The following is a 20455-nucleotide window of genomic DNA, read 5'->3' as shown; positions in this document are numbered from 1 at the left end:
GTTTTCATTTGTTTCCGAGACAGAGGCTCACCTACCCCAGGCTGGCCTTACTATGTAGCTGAGGATGACCGTGAACTGATCCTCCTGCCTCTACCTGCAAAGAGCCAGGATGATGGGTGAACACTAACATGGGTTTCTGTTTTAGATTATACCGGGTTTCAATCTTTTTAAAAACGTTATGTTGACTCAAGTTGCTGCCTGAAAGCCCAGCAACCTGAGCTCCATCTTCAGGATCCACATGGTGGAAGGAGACAATGACCCTCATAAGTTGCCCTCTGATGGTCACTCAATTAATAAATGAATAAATGTAATAAAAGTATTCTTAAATAAAATCAAGGTTAGAGTCTGGAAATAATGAAAGCAGCCACTTACAGAAGATAGACATGTTCAGTGACAGTGACTGCATATCAAAAAGCTCCAAGCCCCACCCACCCCTCTACTGAAAAGAGGTGGGACAGTCAAGAGCACTGGCTGTCCTTGCAGAAGACCCAGATTCAGTTCTCTGCACTCATACCTTGTGGTTAGCAGCTGCCTGTAACTCCAACCTCAGGAACCCAATTCCCTCTTCTGGCCTCCATTGCAGATACATGTATGCAGTATACAGACATCGTTCAGGGAAATAGTCACGTGTGAAAATAAAAATAAATCTTAAAACAGAGGGACAGAGCCAAGCTTTATTGGTGAAATAAAGAATATGTGTCAGTAGAGGTGGCCAGAAGGAGAGCGAATACTTGAAGAGCTCAGTACTTTTTTCTTTCAGTGAATAGAAAAGCAGTGTGCCCTGGGCAGGAACCCAATGCCCTCCTCCTAGGGGGTTGCGAAGGGGGGGTGGGGGGGATCTCTTTTCTTTAATGACTTTGGAAATGCGTGTTTTGACCCACTGAATTCTGGAAAAATACACCAAATGGAGTCAGGGTAGGGGAATCCCAGAAAGATCTGCTGCGGGAGGGATGCTCTGGTCTGAACTTGCCCAAGGTAAGTGAATCTTTCCGACGCAGGGAATAGAATAACTAGAAGGTCTTATTGTTTTTAGTCTCGGATGGAGGGTTGGCAAGATGGCTCGTCAGATAAAGGGAATTGTTGCCATGTCCGATAAACTGAGTTTGGTTCCCAGGATTGACACGGTGGAAGGAGAGAACTGACTCTCCCAAAATGTCCTTTAACCACCACATATGGCCCCTACCCATAAATCAATAACCTGGTAGTCCCTGAACTTTTTTTTTTTTTTTTTTTTTTTTTTTTTACAGGGTTTTTCTGTATAGCCCTGGCTGTCCTGGAACTCACTCTGTAGACCAGGCGGGCCTCGAACTCAGAAATCCACCTGCCTCTGCCTCCCAAGTGCTAGGATTAAAGGCGTGCTTCACCACCACCTGGCCCCTGAACTCTTTGTTAACCCATGCCCTGGATAACATGCAGGAAGAGGATCCCTGGAAGGAAGAGCGGATCCACACCATCACCCAGATTCTGAGACACTCAAGTCCAGTTGTCCCCTGTCTTAGTCAGGGTTTCTATTCCTGGACAAAACATCATGACCAAGAAGCAGTTGGGGAGGAAAGGGTTTATTCAGCTTACACTTCCATATTGCTGTTCATCACTAAAGGAAGTCAGGACTGAAACTCAAGCAGGTCAGAAAGCAGGAGCTGATGCAGAGGCCATGGAGGGATGTTCCTTGCTGGCTTGCTTAGCCTACTCTCTTATAGACTACCAGCCCAGAGATGGTCCTACCCACAAGGGGCCTTTCCCCCTTGCTCACTAATTGAGAAAATGCCTTACAGTTCGATCTCATGGAGGCATTTCCTCAACTGAAGCTCCTTTCTCTGTGATAACTTCAGCTGTGTCAAGTTGACACAAAACTAGCCAGTACACCCTCTATCTCCTCATCTGTGGCCTTCACACCTCAACTTTTACAGAGCCACACAGCCTAGAGACAGAACTGTAGAAAGGCCAAATCTAGGGGGTAGGGAGATGGCTGGGGTAGTAAAGTGCTTGCTGGGCAAGCATGAGGACTTCATGTAAAAAAGCCAGGCTATGGGACTATGCTCCTATTATCCCAGCTTTGGGGAGGTGGAGACGGGCACAAGCATGCACACAAACACACCCCAACCTCATTCACATTCACCCTTGCCACAAACAATGGCCAACAACAATCCGATCCATGGGTCAGATGTTTTAATTTGTAAATGAAGTCTTATTGAAACAAGGTCTTGTCTTCATTTTCTCCTTTCTCTATTCCAACTCTTCTATCCCCTGCACCACATTATCCTCCCAATTTCCTGTGCTCTTTAAAAAACAAACAAACAAAAAAAAAAAACCCAAAAATTAAAAACAAAACAAACAAAAAACCCAGAACTTGTGGTGCACACTCACTCACTGTTGCTGATATGTATGTACCTGGTGACAGGAGCACCAGTCCCTTGCAGGGACCACATCTGTGAAGAACCCCAACTCCTTCTCCCAACTGTCAGTGACTTCTCAGCTAGGGGGAGCACTTCATGAGCCCGTCCCCTGTCCAAACTGAGATGTTGGCTGGTTTAAGCTTGTGCAGGCCACTTTGCAGAGAAGTTTGCTGGTCCCTCTACTGTATCTAATTAGCTTGTTCTGGAAGGGAGGGCCAATTCCACCAGGCAGGGATCAGTGGGGGGTGAGGGAACACCCATTATTATTATGCTTGACAGCAGGAGAGATTAGAATGAGGGAAATGCAGAGGGAATTAACTATGGGCAATCATCCTGAGCTCCAGAGTGCTAAGCCTGCAAACTTGGGAGCAGGCATTTTGTTCTCTGAGCACCTTAACTTCCCCACAAGCCTAAGGAGGCCTGCTACAACAGCTTAGAGGCTAAAAACACTGGCTGTGCATGCAGAGGACCTGGGCTCAATTACCAGCATGGGCATGGAGGTGCACAACTGTCCACAATTCCAGTTCCAGGGTAGCCAATGCCTTCTGACCTCCACAGGCACTAGGCACAAACATGGTCCATCACACGCACGCCAAGTAAAACACTCACACACATAAAATTAAGATGAACATTAAACCTTTAATCCCAGCACTTGGAAGGCAGAGGAAGGCGGATTTCTGAGTTCGAGGCCAGCCTGGTCCACAGAGTGAGTTCCAGTGCTACACAGAGAAACTGTCTCGAAAAACCAAAAAAAAAAAAAAGAAAGAAAGAAAGAAAGAAAGAAAGTATTAAAAAAAATTTAAAGAAGCTTCTAGCATAAAAAGAAGAATGCCAACTATTCATGTAAGTAAACGGGGCTGGCAAGATGGCTCAGTGAGTAAAGATGATTGCTGCCAAGCCTGGCTACTTGAGTTTGATCCCCAGGCCCAGGCCCCATATGGTGGAAGTTGGGAATTAAGCCATGCAAGTTGTCATCTGACCTCCACACAAGCCTTCCTGCCATACAAAATAAGTAAAAATGCACTAAAAATTTTTAAATGTAAATCAGTAGCTAATTCCTATGGCAGGAAAATTCCAGAACTTTGCAAAGGCCTCCATTAGCATCCCTTTTACAACTAAGATGGTGTGAGCTTGAATATATTTTAACATATCCTGCGTGTATCAAGGTCAGGGTGCAACCTGGGAGGGGGGTTGATGGGTGGGACATTTTCTTCCCCCTACCTTTGTCTTTAAAGAGATAGAGTCTTGTCCTTTCCCATTTTCACAAGTGTGAATGGGTGTGTGTGCGAATGTGTGTTCATGTTTTCCATGCATGTGGATACACATATGTGTATGGGTGTCAGTACAAGGGTGTGTGTGTCATGTTCAAGCAAGCATTTGGAGGCCTGGGATTGCCATTGGGAATCACACACAATCAGTCTTCCACGTTATTCACTGAGGCAGAGGCTCTCAGAAGAAGCAAGGGCTCACCAGTATGGCTAGTCTCCATAGTCAGTTTGCTCTCGGGGTCCCTTATCTCTGCTTCCGGAGGTTAGAATCACACACACACACGTATTGCCAACCTTGCATTTATGTGGGTTCCAGGTCTGAAGATGATCAAATTCTGGTCCTTACCCCTGAGCAGCAAACACTCTAACTATTTTCCAGCCCCTTTAAGGTGGTTACATGGGGGCTGGAAAGATTATGAACTGCAGGGACAAACATGAGTATCTGACACACTAAGATATAATGTATCCATTTATTTATGAATCTTTTGAAGCAGGTTCTCATGTAACACAGGATGGCCCTTGAATTCATGATGAAGCTGAAGATACCTTGAAACTCTTGGTTCTTCTGTCTCTAACTCCCATATGCTAAAGTTATATGCCAGTGTCTCCACAGCAGCTTCACTTTTGTATCCTTTTACATTTGAGGTGGGGCATGTGTGCCAAAGTCATCAGGCTTAGTAGCAAGCATCTTTACCTGACAAGCCACCTAGTTGGCCCTCAATTATTCTTTATAGTAAATTATCTCCAGAGAGCCCGGGACTCTAAAGAGTTCGACACCCTCATCATCGCTTCCTTCTTGGATTAAGTGAGTCTAAATCTACTACCTGAACTTCAAAATGCCGGGAGAGTACTGTACATAGTTCTCACTGAGAGAGGCTAGAAGCCAATGGTTCTGGAGGGGGCAGATGCGTCAACTGGCATAGCGTGAGGATCTGAATTGGATCCCCGGTACCCACTTTAAAAGCTAGGCTATGACCCCAGTGCTGCGTATACAGAGACAGGAAGATCCCTGCAGCTTGGGGGCTGTGTCCAGCAAGCACACGGACCAGAGTTCAGATCTCCAGCAACCACCTAAGCCCAGCTGTAATCCTAGACCAGGGGTGCAGACAAAGGATCCCTGGGGCTGACTATCCAGCTAGCCTTACTGAATCAGTAAGCCCCAGGTTCAGTGAGAAACCCTGTTTCAAAAATAGGTGGGGGGTTGGAAGATGGCTCTGTGAGTGAAAAGAATGTCTGCCGCGCCAGACCCAAGTTCCCGTTTCCCATATAAAAAGTGGGGCATGTCTATATGTACCTGTAACCCTGGCACTGTGGGAGGCTGAGAAAGGAGAATGCCTGGAACCTAGGTCCAGGTATAGTGAGAGACCCAATTTCAAAGGATTAAGGCAGAGAGTGATAGAACAGCGTCTTCCTCTTGCCTCCACACGTACATGTGCACTTGCACGCACATGTGCACATACACAAGAACATGCACACACATTATATACAGGCACACACACAAACAAACTAATGCTTTTGGGCCAGCAAGATGGCTCATTTGGTGAAGGCGCTTGCGGCTTAACCTGGCAGCCTGAGCTTATGTTGGAAGGACCAACCCAATGCCTTCAACCCCACTGTTCTGTTCGTCAGGAAACTTGAAGGCTCAACCCAGCAATTTCTGCTCAAGGAAGATTTCCTGCCCTACCAGGGCTATACCATGTAGATTGCACCCCCATGCCTCTGCCTCAACCCTTGCCACATTGGACATGCTTTGTAGCTTTCTTCTGTGGGGCACTATCTTAAGGGACTTTACCCCAGTGCACTGGGATTCACTTTTTAGCCCAGGCTGATCCTGAACTCGGCATTTCCAGTTTCAGCCTTCAGAGCGAGAAGATATAGTCCTAGTTTAACCATGTTTCTTTAGCATTCTTCAGCTTATTATCCCTTGACCTTCTGGCTTACTCAGTTTCAAACTCTTCCTTAAAATTCTGTCCCAGGGCCAGCGAGATGTCTCAATGGGTAAAGGCGCTTGCTGCCAAGACTGCTGACCTGAGTTTGGTCCTTGGAACTCACACAGTAGAAGGAAAGAACTTCCTGCAGGCTGTCTCTGACTTTCACATACACACTGGGGCGGTGCATGTGTGGACTCAAGAAAGAAATGCATGTAATTAAAATTTGTTTTTGGCAGTTCGTCCCATGGGCTTGGGAAGATCTCTCAGTGGGTAAAGCAGCATTGAGGACCCGAGTTTAACTCTAGAATTCACTTAAAAAGTCTGGGTGTGGTGGCACATGTGGCACTTCCCTGATACTGGGGAGGCTAAGACTGGGGAATTTCCTGGACTGCACTGGCCAGCCAAACTAGCCTACCTCATGAGTTCCACACCGGTGTCAAAAAAACAAGGCAGGACTGGGAAGAGGGCTCAGAGGGTGAAGTGTAGGATGGGCAAGTATGATGATCTGAGTTCAGATCCCAAAGTCAAGTCAAGCCCAGTAGTGCGCATCTATAACCCTGGCATTCCTCCAGTGAGGTGGGAGGTGAACAACAGGAACCCTGAGTATCCCAATAGCTTCAGTTGACTGCTGCAGCAAAGGAGGGGCCATACTTCAAAAGAGGTGAGGACTGATAATCCAGGCTATCTTCTGACCCCGATACACATGTGCATGCGTGTGCATGTTCACACGTGCACGAATACCCACTTCTAGCTCCTTTCCTCCCAACAGTCCTCAACTCACGGTTGCCATGAATTTTACATTTAACATACTTGTGTCCGTGCATGTGCCACAGCATGCGTGTGGAAGCCAGAGGACAACACGTAAGAGTTGGCTCTTTCTTCTCTCAGGAGTCCTGGAACAAAGACTCAGGTCATCAGTCTTGGCAGTGAGCTCCTTTATCCAATGAGCCATCTTATGGACCCAGTTGCCAGTTTTAAAATGTTTTCATTACACCAAAAGGAAGCTACCACCTTACTTAGTTATCAGTCTCCAGCCACTGACAATGATGTGATTCCATTGGAAATCAAGGGCTACCTCCAAAAGTACTTGTATATGGTGTGTGCACACCTGTGTGTGTGTGTGCAGGCACTTGTGCCCGTGAGTGTGGGAGCTGGAGGAGGATGGTGTGTATCCTACTCTGACACTTTCTTATTCCCTTGAGTCAGAGTCTCTTACTAAACCTGGGCTTCACCTGGAGCCACGAAGCCCAGGTCCTATCTCCATCTCCCCCACAGCACTGGGGTTAAGAGGTATGTGTATATAGTGTGTTTCATATGGAGCCCTTGTAGGCCTTGACTTCACCATACAGACCTAGCTGGCTTAGAACTCAAGCGAAGCACGGACACTCCTGGCTTCTGTTTGTTTCTTTCTTCTTCTTTTTTTTAATGTAAGGGCTAGTGCCGGTACCTGCACGCAGGTTCTCATGCTTACACAAGTACCCATACTCATCCAGCCATTCCTGCAGCCTTGCCATACATGTCTATAGAGCTCTGTATTCCTTTCTCTGGGTTAGACACTTAATCCTAGGCTTAACCTCAGGACTGTCATAATCAGTTTTTCCAAAGCTAACTGCACCATTCTAAATGTCTACCAGAAGTATAGAAGGATCTCCACCTTCCATCCTCCCATCTGCCCCTCTCCTTTCTCCTCTGGCTAGAAGGATAGAACACACAGCCTATACTTGCCAGGCAACCACTGCAGAACAGAGCCATGCTCACAAGTCCCTGTCTTCCCCAAAATTCAGTTAACACTTCCATGGATTGCAGAATGAAGGTCACAGTGATCCAGTAATTACCATACCCACCGCTGTAAGCAACACACACCCTTGCTGCAGATACCCAACAAGGCTCAATGGTTTTGCTCTACATCTGCCCACTGATATAAAAATTACTGAGCAGTATAGTTTGCAGGTAATTTTATGGCATATGACTTGTATCCCAATGAAACTGTCACATTAAAAGAGTAGATGTTTGAGCCTAACCAAGCTGACATATTGAAAATGCAACCATTACAGTATTTCTTAAATGTGTAACTAGAACACTTATTTTTTTCAAGATATGATGCAAGTCAGTGTATCTGCTATCAGTACATTGGGGTTTTGTTCGTTTGTTTGTTTGTTTTTCAGACTGGTCTCATGTAGCCCAGGATTGCCTCAAACTCGATAGCACCAAGGAAGGAAGCACTGGGAACTCCTGTTCGTCTAAGCCTCCACCACTTGTGCCACCACCACACCCTGGCTTACACAGAGCTGGGGCTTTGTGCACTCAGGAAAGCCACCAAAGGAGCCACATTCTAGCAGAGCCTAACTACCTTTTAAACTTAATTGAAGGGATGGCTCTATTTACTCACAAAAGCAGAGAAAGCAGCTGAATTCAGTTTACTCTCAAATTGATTTGAATGAGAAAGGAACAGATCCCGGGAGAGACAGATGGCAGCAGGAACTGACCAGCACCGTGCTCTCATGGAGGACTGTGTTTTAAAGTTTTCCTCCCTCAGCTAGCTGCATTCCTCCTTTAAAAATAAATTCCTCCAGTCCCTCCAGAGCTACCCCCTGAACTGTCTTGCACCTGGCGTTTTTCACAAGGTAGCCATCTCCCCTTCCCTTTCAGCAGGGAAAGTGTTTGCTTTAACAAGACAGAAAGAAACAAGAGAGGTGGGTCTTCTACAGGATTTGGGGCTTTAAAGAATTTAAAACAGCTGGAGGTGAAAATTGCTGAAAAGTCACGTATGGAGTTGAAAGAAATGGAAACATGACCCAGGAAGGGAGAAATGAAGGAGACCTCGTACAAGATCAGAACTATGTTAAACTCGCAGTAGATAAACACAGGGAGACTCAGCTGCTTACCACAGCCAGGGTGCCTGGGGTGGTAAGCAGTGCAAGTGGCCAAATTGCTCCTGTGTGACAAGAATGCAAATTACACCCAGCTATGCAACAAAGTTGCCGTGGGCCACTCCAACAGAGAAAGTCCGGACATTCACCAAGGAACTTATAAGAGAAATCACAGAGCCTCTGGATCTCCCTAACCCGTGACATTGAAAAAGGGGCTCAGCCCTTGAGAAATGGAGGGGGGAGGGGGGTTTAAGGCCAGCCTGGGACGGGGTTAAGACTTGCCAAAGGTGGAAAGACAGAATCACAATGTTGCCATCTGACCTCCAGAAAATAATAATAAATAATTGAAATAAGGGGTAGGGGAGTGGCTTGGTGGAGAGTTTTCCTAGTATGTGCAAGGAACTGGGTTCAACATAATGAAAATAAATGAAAACAACTGGTATAAAACACAATATATTACAAAGATGATTATTATTTTTTTAAAGAAGCCACTGTCCCTCCCCTCCAGATGAGCTTGGGGACCAACAGGAGTGACAAACAGGGACAAGTCTAAATCCTGACCCAACAAGGAAGACATCCAACTGTCTGTCCTAGACTCACACCACCTACAGTCTAGGCTTTGGGGTCAGAGATGGCTCAGTGGACAAAAACACCTGCAGCACAAGCCTGGTGAGCTAAGTTCGAATCCCAGAACTCATGTTCAGGGAGAAAAATAATCTATTTCACAAAGCTGTCCTCTGGCTTCAGGCACCCACTCTCTCACACACACACAGCACTCACACACAGCAATCCTCTGGGTCTGGAAGCAGGTCCATATCCACAGGTTAGGTAACACTGAGCACCGACCATATGCCAGACATTCCACTACATCCCTTTCACGTGTTACCTCACTGAACCCACAGCAAGTTCTTATTCTCATTTTGACAAGGAAGAGACTGAGGCCTGGTGATGTTACATGGCTCATATGATAGAACTGGGACCAGAAGCTCAGGTCTGATGTGACACTCAAGATTTCTCTCCTCACAGTTCAAAGGCTAACCATTCATCCATACACCTGCAAAACAAAACAAAACAACAAAATCCCCAAACAAAAAACCAAAACCCAAGCCCTTCAATCTTCAAATCGCCCATACTCGTCACGCTCCCAGCAAGAAATGGAAAGGGCCTTGAAAGTCTGCTCCAGGTCCCAATGCCCCGAGCAAATACGGAGAGTGAAAAACTTCAAGAAACTTTCCTCCGCTTGGCCAGCCGTTTCTTTCACCGAGCTACAGGCGGTAATTCTTTAAAAGAAGATAAGGACAACAACAACAAAACGCTCAATTTGCCTGGGAGCAATCAAAGTTGTACCGCACGGGTTTAATTCTTCGCCTAGAAGGAATCCAGAAAGCAAAAAAAACGAAAACACAACCTAGTTTGCACGGTGTTGCACCCAAACGCTCGTAGGCAACGGTGTCAAGATTTCCAGAGGGCCTAAAGTGGTGCAAGAGATTGCTATGAGGGACACTCTACCCTTGCCCCTGGCCCTGGTGTCCCCAAGCCAGGGACAAAAATCTGCATGCAGTTGAGTGGCTTTTCTCTCTCCTTTCCAAGAAAAGTGGCTACAGCGTCCACGGCGCAGGGATAGGGTGACTGGGTATGGTCTGCATCACTGCACCCCCACATTCTCCACTTGGAGCCCCACTTGTATGGAAGAGATCACCTGTATCGGAGGCGTGCTCAGCCCTGAGGCACCATGGGGGGGGGGAATGTTGTGTACCAGGTAGTTTCCAAAGAGCCCGCGACCCCGGCCCCTGCGCCACGAAAATCGCCGCGGCCCCCTCACCTCCGCGGGGTCCCTCACAGGCCGCTCTCCGCCCTGCTGGCTCCCGGGTCGCTCTCGCAGCCTCCGCCCGGCCTCCTAGGAGCCGGAAGCGGTATGCAGTGCGAGACCAAGCTGCGCATGAGTAGGCCGTCCCCAGAGGGGGCGGGGCCCGGAAGGGGGCAGAGCCTCGGCAATAGGTAGTTCTTCCAGGCACCTGGGACTTTGGAACTTTGCACTTGGCGGAGCCTGTCGTTATATCAATTTCAGCCCTCTACATGCATATGCACATAGGTATACACATTCATACACACGTGTGCCCGGACACATACTGGCACGTATACACACAAGCACACACCACATGCACAAACACATAGGAAAAAATGGGAAAAGAACAGAAAGCAAAACTGTCACAACAAAAATCCTCAAAGCTGGTAGACAGGGTATGAGAAGCACAACGGATTTCTCAGACCACCTACTGCTAGCTTTTGAGCCTCAGTCTTGTCCCTTGCTTTAGGGGTATCTTTTTGTTCTTTAATAAACTGTCTCTATTCTAACACACACGCACATACCAGACACTCCCACTTAGGAAGCATCCGATATCTGCAAACAAGCTGCTGAACACTGAGAAACATATCAAAGACCCTATTGGAGGTGAGATAGCAGTGAAACCTCTCAGTGGGCTAAAGTGCTTGCCACCAGCCTGATGACCTCAGCTGATAACAGGAACCCACATCTTGTAAGGAGAGAATGATTACCACAAAGTTGTTCTTTGACCTACACACATACATATGCTCGAGGAGGCCCTGAGAAGGTATTCGATTCCTTGAAACTGGAGTTGAGGGTGATTATGAACCACTCACTATGTGGGTGCTAGGAACCTATCATGGATTCTCTACAAGAGCAGCAAGTGCTTTTGACCACTTAGCATTCTCTTGCCCAAGATAACTTTTAGCTTGGCAAAGGGGCACACACATGTAGTCCTAGCTATTTAAATGGCCAAAGCAGAAGAATCACATAAGCCCAGGAGTTTGGAAACAGCCTTTGTGATATATCAAAGCTTTACTTTTTAAAAAGCAATATAAACCAAAACAATCCCTTCCTCAAAGAATAACAAAAAACTAAGAAAGAGAAATATTTAAATTTTTTGGAGGGCTGAGATGTTTAAGAGTGTTTGTCTGTTGTTTGAGAAGCCTTGGGTTTCTACCCTTAACACCATATGAAAAACCATTTGTGGTGATGGACATCAATAATCCCATTTCTAGGTAGGCAGGAGCTGGAGAAGCAGAAGCTTAAAGCATCCCTGGCTACATGGTCAATTTGAGGGCAGCCTGGGTTACCTGAGACTCTGTCTCCAAAAACAAACAACAAACAAACAAAACTAAAATCCTTGAGGCAGCAAGATGGCTCAGTGAGTAAAGGTGCTTTCTGCTAGTGTGTACCTCTAAGGAGCCCTCCAGAAAAGAGCTCCAGCTTAGCAGACCGTGCTACAATCCACTCAGCCCTACCATGGTTACCTGAATGCTACAAGCAGGCAATACATACAATAAGAAAGGCTAAAGATACAGTTCAGTTTGGGGCGTGCTCATCTAGCATGCATGATGCTCTGGGCTCCAGCCCCAGCACCACATAAACTGGCTGTAATGATACATGGCTATAATTCCTGAAGGACTGGAAGTCCCACTCATCTTTGACTACATGGCAAGTTTGAAATTTGGGGGCAGCCTGGGCTATATGAGACTGTTTTATGAAAGAAAGAATGAAAAAAAGAAAAAAGAAAGAAAGAAAAAAAAAGAAAGAAAGAAAGAAAGAAAGAGGAAGAGAAAGAAAGATGGGAGGTCAAGGGGTAGAGGGAAAAGAGGAGGAGAAGAGGAGAGGAGAGAAGAAAAAGGAGAAAGAAATCATGACATCACACCTACTCAAAAGTGAAGACAGCCACCAGGCAGTGGTGGCGCACACCTTTAATCCCAGCACTTGGGAGGCAGAGGCAGGCAGATTTCTGAGTTTGAGACCGGCCTGGTCGATGAGCAAGTTCTAGGATAGCCAGGGCTACACAGAAAAACCCTGTCTCAAAAGAAGACATTCTATCTCAAAAGTAAAAATCAGGCTGGAGGTGTGTCTCAGTGGTAGAGCACCCGCCTAGAATCCCCCAATGAGGGACTGGGGTGTGGCTCAGCTGTGGAATACTGGCCTAATGTGTCATGTCTCTTGTGTCCAGTCACCATTACAATAAACAGCAGTAGCCACAGGCAGAATGTCCTATAGTCCCTAAATGAGTAAAATGACACTATGACAAAAGAGGGGTGGGGGCAGGGTGATGAAGAAAAGCCGGTCATTCAGGTGTCTGGGAGGCACTAGGTCTGTTGTTCTTACACACCCTAGGGCCTGCTGGTAGTCTTAGATAACCAGGTCTCACCTTGGGCCATCCCACACCAACAAGAGACATTTGACAATGTTTGGAGACATTTTGTTACGACTTTAGACTAGGCAGGTGCTATTAGTGCCTAGTGGGTCAAGGTCATTCTAGGGGGATGATTAGCCTCAAAGGCCAATAGTACTGATGTCCTGCAGTTGAATCTTGAACTTGCCTGAGTCTTGCTTGTAAATACTCTGTAGTTTGACTTTTTGCTACTAATGTTTACATGCATGGGCACATGTGCGCATTCATACACACACAGACACACACAGAGACACACACAGAGATGCACACAGACACACACAGACACACACACACACACACACACACACACACACACACACACAGACACGATAGGATCTCATGTATCCAAGCTTGAATCTAACCTACCATGGTATTGAGCTTCTGATCCTCCTGCCTCCACATCCTGAAATCTGGGAACACAGGCATGCACCACCTGTGCTGAAGGTGAAGCCCAGAGCTTTCTTCATGCTAGACAAATGCTCTGCCAGCTGAACTACATCTTTTTTTTTTTTTTTTTAAAGATTTATTTATTATATGTAAGTACACTGTAGCTGTCTTCAGACACTCCAGAAGAGGGCGCCAGATCTCGTTGCGGATGGTTGTGAGCCACCATGTGGTTGCTGGGATTTGAACTCTGGACCTTCAGAAGAGCAGTCGGGTGCTCTTACCCACTGAGCCATCTCTCCAGCCCGAACTACATCTTAAAAGACACAACATACATGTCTTTTAAGGAGCAACTACCATACATACCACCTTCTCTTTAATTCTCCTCAAAATTGGGCTTGATCTCAAAAGGGAAAGTTCTAAATCCCAGGGACTATCAGAGTTCTCTCTCTCTCCAGGGATTCCAGTAACCTAGGTCTGTTTGCCAAGCACAGACTTATGCCAGCCCAGCTCAACCCAGCCCAGCCCAGCCTAGCAGTTGTGGACAGCTCCAGGAGGAAGGAAACTCTCTGCTATGAGTTGAACTGTCTCCTCTCAACTAATATATTATAGCCCCATCCCTTCTCTTACTGCAAAATAAGCCCATGGGCCAGTAAAGTACTAATAACCTGAATTCTATCCCAGAACCCACACAGTGAGAGAAGAGAACTGACCTCCATGTCCACACACACACACACACACATACACACACACACACACAGGAAATAAAAATAAATAAGATGCAACTGAAATAAAGATTAAGATCTTGTTTGGAAATTTGTCCTTGCACATTTACTTCATCTTAACTCACAATGAGCTTCATAATGGTCTAGATTGAGCCTCTACTCCAAATTGATGATGGGTCCTTAAAGGGAAGGAGATTGAAGACTGGCATGGTGACACATCAGAAAAAGTACTTTCCCCAAAAGCATGAGGATCCAAGTTCAACCCCCCAGAACCCACATAAAAATAATAAACAATAAATCAAGCATGAGGGCACACAGTGCACAAGTCGGAGGTAGGAGGATTTGCTGAGTCAGCAAACCTCAGATTCTCTGAAGACATTGTCTTAAAAAATGATGTGGAGAGTGATAGAGGCAGATACCCAGAATTAACCCCCAGCCTCCACATGCACAAGAACACGTGTGCATGTATGTACATAGATTCACCTGCACACAAATCACACGTAAACCATGATGGAAAGGCATACGAGGAAAGACTGCCAAGCTTGTTCTTTGGTGTTCATACACGAGCACCTTTAAGTGCACATGTGAACAAGCACACATACAGTGGAAGGAAAAAGAGACAAGAGAGTTTGGAACTCCAATGTGCACACAAGAACATTGTAGGATGATGCTGTCACGAGGTTGGAGAGCTACCAGAATGTGCGAGAAGGGTGTGGAGAAACCCGACACCTGTAGATAACATGACCTTGGCCAGCCAGGTCCCCGTGCTACAACAAAACACATTTCTGAGATTTTAAACCAGGAAACACATGCTATTTTGTCACCACATCTGATAAATACCCTGCCTGAGTCCAGATCCTACTGGATTTTTACAAAGGCCAAAGCTGAGACAGAGAGCTTAGTCACCATCTTCAGTGACCAACGGGTCCCTCTGGCCCTTTCCAGGTTGCTATTTACACTTGCTCACATTGGAGAGGGTGAAATGGAGCCAGGAGGTACCAGAGAATGGAGGGACATTATGAAGAAAAAAGGCTGACACTCCATTGGATGGATAGATGGGGCTGGGACTCACCTGAGTTCAGCAAAGGTTCGCCACACAGAGGACAGCTGGAGTGGCCCGAGAAGGTTCCTCGCATCAACTGGTGCCCATTGACACACTCCCGCTTCCCTGGAAGATCCTGAGTCTTATCTTTTAGATGTGCTGGACTCTTCCCCTGCATGAGAAAATGATGGGTCTTAGGATATCTCCTGCTGAGGCCGGTCTTTTTACGCCCTCCACCTCTGTTTATCTATTCCTGGCTTGGATCCCAGGGTTCCCGAATCAAGGGTACATTACGGAGCAGGGAAAGGAAGATCGAGTCCCCAAGTTCCAGCTCAGCCCCATCACCTTCTCCTTCTGCCTCGTGACCCTGCTGCGGAGGGAGCTCAGGCTGCGCTTCACTCTGGTGCTCTTGCCGGGCTTCTCAATCTTGCACGCACCATCCTCGTTCCTGGACAGTGAGGAGAGGCTTCAGGTACCTTCTGAGGCAACTCTGGAAGGTGCCCCAGGAACATGTTTCCCCCTAATGTGATCCCATCTTTGGTTCCCAGCTCCCCATCTCTTCTTCCCTGGGGTTTTCTTTTTCCTCTCCTTTCACTTTCCATCCCCTTGCTCTGCAGCCCAGGCAGCCCTTGAACCTGTGATTATCATGTCTCAGCCTTTGCTCTCTAGGTGAAGTCAGTTCTTAGGAGACTTGGCATAAAGGCTCTACTATAGCCACCTCTGGCAGTGTGTGCTTACTCAGACAGGAACTCAAACCAGGTGAGGTTGGAGTGGGCTCCTCCAGGGCTGATGGATATGCGAGCTCGCTGACGGGCTCTGTAGGGGCAGAGTGGGACGGACATGTAGGTATGCAGGCAACTCAACCGGTATCCTTCACTTCTGCATCCCCGGAGCTTTAGAGTACAGGTGTATCGCAGGGGCTCCTGTCTGAGGGCCCACCACTGACTGTGGACTTGCATCCAGGGGCACTACAGCAGCTTTCCAGCAGAGGGCAGCAGTACTGAGCCTTGGACAAACCACTTGAGCACTTGGAAAGTTCACTAACAGGTCTCAGGAAACAGAGACCTTCTCTTTGTCTCATTCTCCATAGGATTTCCTTGCTTCATCTCTCCACCCTCCCCCTCAGCACCATTTCCTTCCTCATTTTTCCCCTTTTCTTCTTCTTCCCCTCCCTCTACCACCTTCATTGTATTCTTAACTCCTGCCTCCTTCCTTTCTTCCTACCTCCCCTCCCCTCTTTGGCAGAGTTTCACTACACAGCCCAAGTTAGTCTTAAACCCACAGTCTTCTTGCTTTGTCAGTCTCCTAACGCTGAGGTGACGTGCATGTATCATCACAGCCATAAACCCCCTTCTTCCTCCTACCAGATCCTGTAACTGTGTGCTCCCCTGCAGATGCTGACACCTGTCCCTTGTATACACACCACATTTCTCCCTTACCTGTCCCATGTTTGTCCTCTCCTTCATGCTTGCTCCCTTCTCACTTACCCATGATACTGCCTCAGCTCCTGAAGCACCTGTTGTACTATCAACCTAGGAAGAGATGGGATACGCACACATGAACCACGATTACTTGGCCAGACCCAAGCACCCATGCACACTCTTAACTGGGTGCCCTGAAGATTCTGGGGTGTCTTTCCTTTAGGCAAAGGTTGTTTGAGAGAGAGGCCCCATTATGTGAGTCTAAGTTAGATTAAGCTACATAAAAAACAACCTCCCCTTTTTTTTGAAACAAGTTCTCATGCATTTCTGGCTAACTTCCTACTCACAATTAGCTGAGGATGATCTTAAACTCACTCTTCCCAATCTTCCTGCCTCTACCCACTGAGTGGTGGGGTGACAGGTAGATATTATTACATGCCTGGCTTATGTGGTCATAGGGTATCTATCAGATGAGCCCCAGCCCCAGCCATGGTTGCTTACAAACAGCACTGTTGCATCCCCTGGCCCCAGTGGTTGTCCCAGCTTCTTCCCACCTCCCCCTAGCAGGATCCCTGGGGCACTCCTGTCTGTTCTGGGACAGACACTCACACATGGTCTGGCTCCACATGGTCCTTTTCCAAACACTCCAGCACCGGGGGTTCAAGGCCTAGAAGCATTCCCCAGCATAGGGGACACAGGAATGAGGAAGGATCCAGCTCTACACCTGCCTACCTCCAGCCTACGAGTATAACACTAGCAATCTCTGAGGGCAGAGAGTCAGGAAGCCTTGGACCAGGGACTGCATCATCATCGTAGTGTGCCTGGGCAAACATGGAGGCTGTCCCAGGAACACTCAGGAGCTATGCTCACTGAGCCTTCTAACTGAGGGAAGCCAAGGAGGCTCAGACCCATTCAAAATAGCAGGTTGGATTTGTATGATGACTGCTTGAGTGATAATACAGAAGTGTGGCCTTTGGTAGAGATTCAGAGACCAAGAGGGAAATAAAGAGAGAGCCAGAACAGGGGAGGGAAGGAGAAAGAGGAAAAGGGGAGTGGGAGGGAGGTTGAAGATGGCTCGGTAAGTAGAGGTGCTTGCTCCCAAGGATGCTGTTGCAAGTTCAATTCCCTGGATCCACACGATGAAAGGAGAGAACTGGCTCCTGTCCTCTGACCTCCAATGTGTGTTATGATATGTGCATGCCCCTCCCAACATGCCATCACACACATCTGTTGGGGTTTGGTTCTAATGCTTTGAATTAATCTGGTCCACAAAATCGGGAATCTGAGTGTCCAAACACTGAAGGTCTGTGTCCTCAACTGGTTTTTGATCCATCATTAAAGAGCTGGCCAATAGCTAGGCAGGTAGACTGAGGCAGGACCTTTAGATTTGCGCTGGCTAGGGTCTGGGAGAGAGGAATCAGGGAGATGGACCAGATTTAGAGTTGCAGAAGGAAAATCATCCAAAATAGGCGAGAAGGAATGCGGCTCCCAGAAGGGCTGCCCAGCAGGAGCCAGGGCAACAAAGATAAAATATAGAATTAGAGGGTGTTAAACCAAGAGTACCAGAAGGAGTGTGTGTGTGTGTGTGTGTGTGTGTGTGTGTGTGTGTGTGTGTCTTTCTTTCATTTTCAAATTCAGATAGGTCTTGGGCAGGTGCTTATGTGCAACCGATAGGGAGCACAAAGCAGTGTAGCTAAAATTACCGCCACACACATTAATTACAATTATAAACAATTTTAAAGGAGTGAAGGAGAAAGGCAAGGGGGAGGGAGGGAAGAAAGGAAGGAGGGAGAGGGGAGGAAGAAAATGAGGTACAGGGAAGAAAGAAGGGGGAAGGAGGAGAAGAGCTAGAGGCATTCTAGAAAGGAGTAGATGGCAGACATTGGAGGTGGTACCTCTTTCTGGACCTAAGTATTGCCAACCTCCTGCCTAAGTGACCCACCCTGTGCTTCTGCCATCAGCTCCTGTCTTCCCTGTGGTCCTGCTGGGGCTCCACCCATGGAGATTTCCCCTGCCTCAGCCTCTTGGTATGCCAGAAAGACTTTCCCAGGCTGGGCTACCTTGTACAGGTGACGTGCACACATCTGAGTCTGAAGCCAGTTCCAGACAGCTGATTTCACAGGACACAGGCACTGACTTGGATCTTAGTCTTTTCTCAGGGCTGCTACATTCCTGTTGGGGGAAACAGGATTTGAAGCCTGGGCTACAGACTGCCCTTGTGTACCCCAGGTACAGACAACCAGTGTCACACCTCCTCCACCAGTTCCAGACTCCAGATACATCAGGGGCTTCCTCTACTCAGTCACAGACTGTGACCCTTTCCCAGAACTCCTAGTTACACTTGAGGCTGTGGGACTCAAATCCATTGAGTCATGTTCAGGGATCACAGGTTATAGTCCCAAAGCATGCATACCCCAGGTATCAGCTGCCCTCACAAGTCTGAAACACACTCTCCCTGGTTGAGACCCCAACCTGTTTTCCTCTCACTGTAAGCTCTACCTTAGGTAGGGCTCATCTCTGCCTGGTTGGGGCTTCAGGACAGGCTCCTTTTCCCCTAAGCCCACTGGTAACATTTATGGCTAGGATTCTTCTGTCTCCACCTCTGTCTCTGGTGTGGTGTGTGTATGTACACACCTGTGTGTGCTTGCATGTAGAGACCAGAAGACAACTGTGGGAATCGTTCCTCAAAGCACAACCTATTAGTTTTGTTTTAGTGATGACTCCTCACTGACCTAGGCTTATAAAATAGTCTAGTATGATCAGCCAGTGAGTTCCAGGGATCCTCCATGTCTCTGCCTCCCCAGAGCTGGGATTGCAAGCGTGTCCCACCACACCTGGCTTTTTAGACATGGGCTCTTGAGATCTAACTCACAGCCTCATTCTTGTAAAGCAGATACTTTTCTGATGGTGCTCTCTCTCCAGTCTCATGATTCTCCTTTGATGGGAACATGGCCCATCTTAGACACTGGTGCCAGATGTGTCTATGGTCTGTCCTATCTGAAACTCAGGTAGGAGTTAAATCCCCATGGTGGGGTATTAAAAGAGTGGAAATCTGACCATCTGAATGTAGACATGAGGCCTTAGGGAGGAGACTAGGGTTGCACTAATGTTGTTCAGGCTGGAGTTCCTCAACTGTATTCTTTTTCTGTGACAGGGTCTCACTCTGTAGCCTTGGCTGCCTGCAACTCACTGTGTAGACCAGGCTGATCTCAAATTCATAGCGATCTTCCTGTCTCTGGCTCCTGAGTGTTGGGATGAGAGTTATACTCTACCCCTCTGTATCACCATGCCCATCTAACCTTTAAGGAATGTGTATGTGTATGCACAGTGCATTTATGTGTTTGTGTGGCTATGTGCACATGTGTGCAGAGGCCAGAGGTCAACACTGAATGTTTACCTCACTCTCCACCTTGTATTTAATTGAATTAGTTAATGTGTGTGTGTGTGTGTGTGTTTTATGTGTGTGGTTACATGTGAAGGTCAATGACTTCGTTCTCTTCTTCTGCCATTGGGCTAAGTGGTTGAACTTAGGCTTTCTGGTTCGGTGGCAAGTGCCTTTACCCACTGAGTCTTCTTACTAGTCCTTCACTCTAGTTTTTGAGATGGAATCTCTCATTGAGTGTCACTGAGTCCGGAGCTCTTCACATGGGTCAGGCCAGCCGGCCAGGGAGCTCCAAGGATTGCTTAGTATCCACTCTCACTGCCCCTTGGTAGGATTACAAGCTTGTATTGCCATGCCAAGCCTTTACTTGGAGCCAGGGATCCAAATTTATGTAGAGGGGCTTTACTGACTGAGCCATCTCTCTAACCCCAGGCAGATTTATCAGAAGTGACAGAGGACTGTGGAGATGGCTCAATCCGTAAAGTGCTATGAGGACACAGGTAAAATAATCTGGGCGTGTGGTACATGTTTATAATCTCAGTGCTGGGGAGTGGGGTGGTAGAGATGGGTAGGTTCCTAGGGCTTGCTGGATAGCCTACATGGCAATGTTCTCCTCTCGTCTCCTCTCCTCTCGTCTCCTCTCGTCTCCTCTCCTCTCCTCTCGTCTCCTCTCCTCTCGTCTCTTCTCCTCTCGTCTCCTCTCCTCTCGTCTCCTCTCGTCTCCTCTCGTCTCCTCTTGTCTCCTCTCGTCTCCTCTCGTCTCCTCTCGTCTCGTCTCGTCTCCTCTCCTCTCCTCTC

At 47.4% G+C, this 20455-nt stretch overlaps 1 protein-coding gene across 3 annotated transcripts in view; it reads right to left on the bottom strand.

Moving 5' to 3' along the window:
- Positions 1-20455, bottom strand: part of Arhgef18 (Rho/Rac guanine nucleotide exchange factor 18) — a 103927-nt gene that overhangs the window by 53555 nt on the left and 29917 nt on the right. Inside the window, exons 5-10 of one of the 3 annotated variants that reach the window (XM_029480390.1) lie at positions 18336-18447; positions 16885-16942; positions 16342-16386; positions 15593-15670; positions 15200-15302; positions 14885-15026 (exon numbers count right to left, since the gene is read on the bottom strand). In XM_029480390.1, the coding sequence (XP_029336250.1) occupies positions 14885-15026; positions 15200-15302; positions 15593-15670; positions 16342-16386; positions 16885-16942; positions 18336-18447 (538 nt within the window). Of the gene's footprint in view, positions 1-10287; positions 10391-14884; positions 15027-15199; positions 15303-15592; positions 15671-16341; positions 16387-16884; positions 16943-18335; positions 18448-20455 lie in introns of those variants that run through there. The other 2 variants (XM_021169406.2, XM_029480389.1) reach the window with 2 other exon arrangements.

This window comes from Mus caroli, chromosome 8, assembly GCF_900094665.2.
Source record: "Mus caroli chromosome 8, CAROLI_EIJ_v1.1, whole genome shotgun sequence".
NCBI lineage: Eukaryota > Metazoa > Chordata > Mammalia > Rodentia > Muridae > Mus > Mus caroli.
The sequence above is the reverse complement of the archived record's forward strand: the minus strand, read 5'-3'. Positions and strand labels throughout refer to the sequence as shown.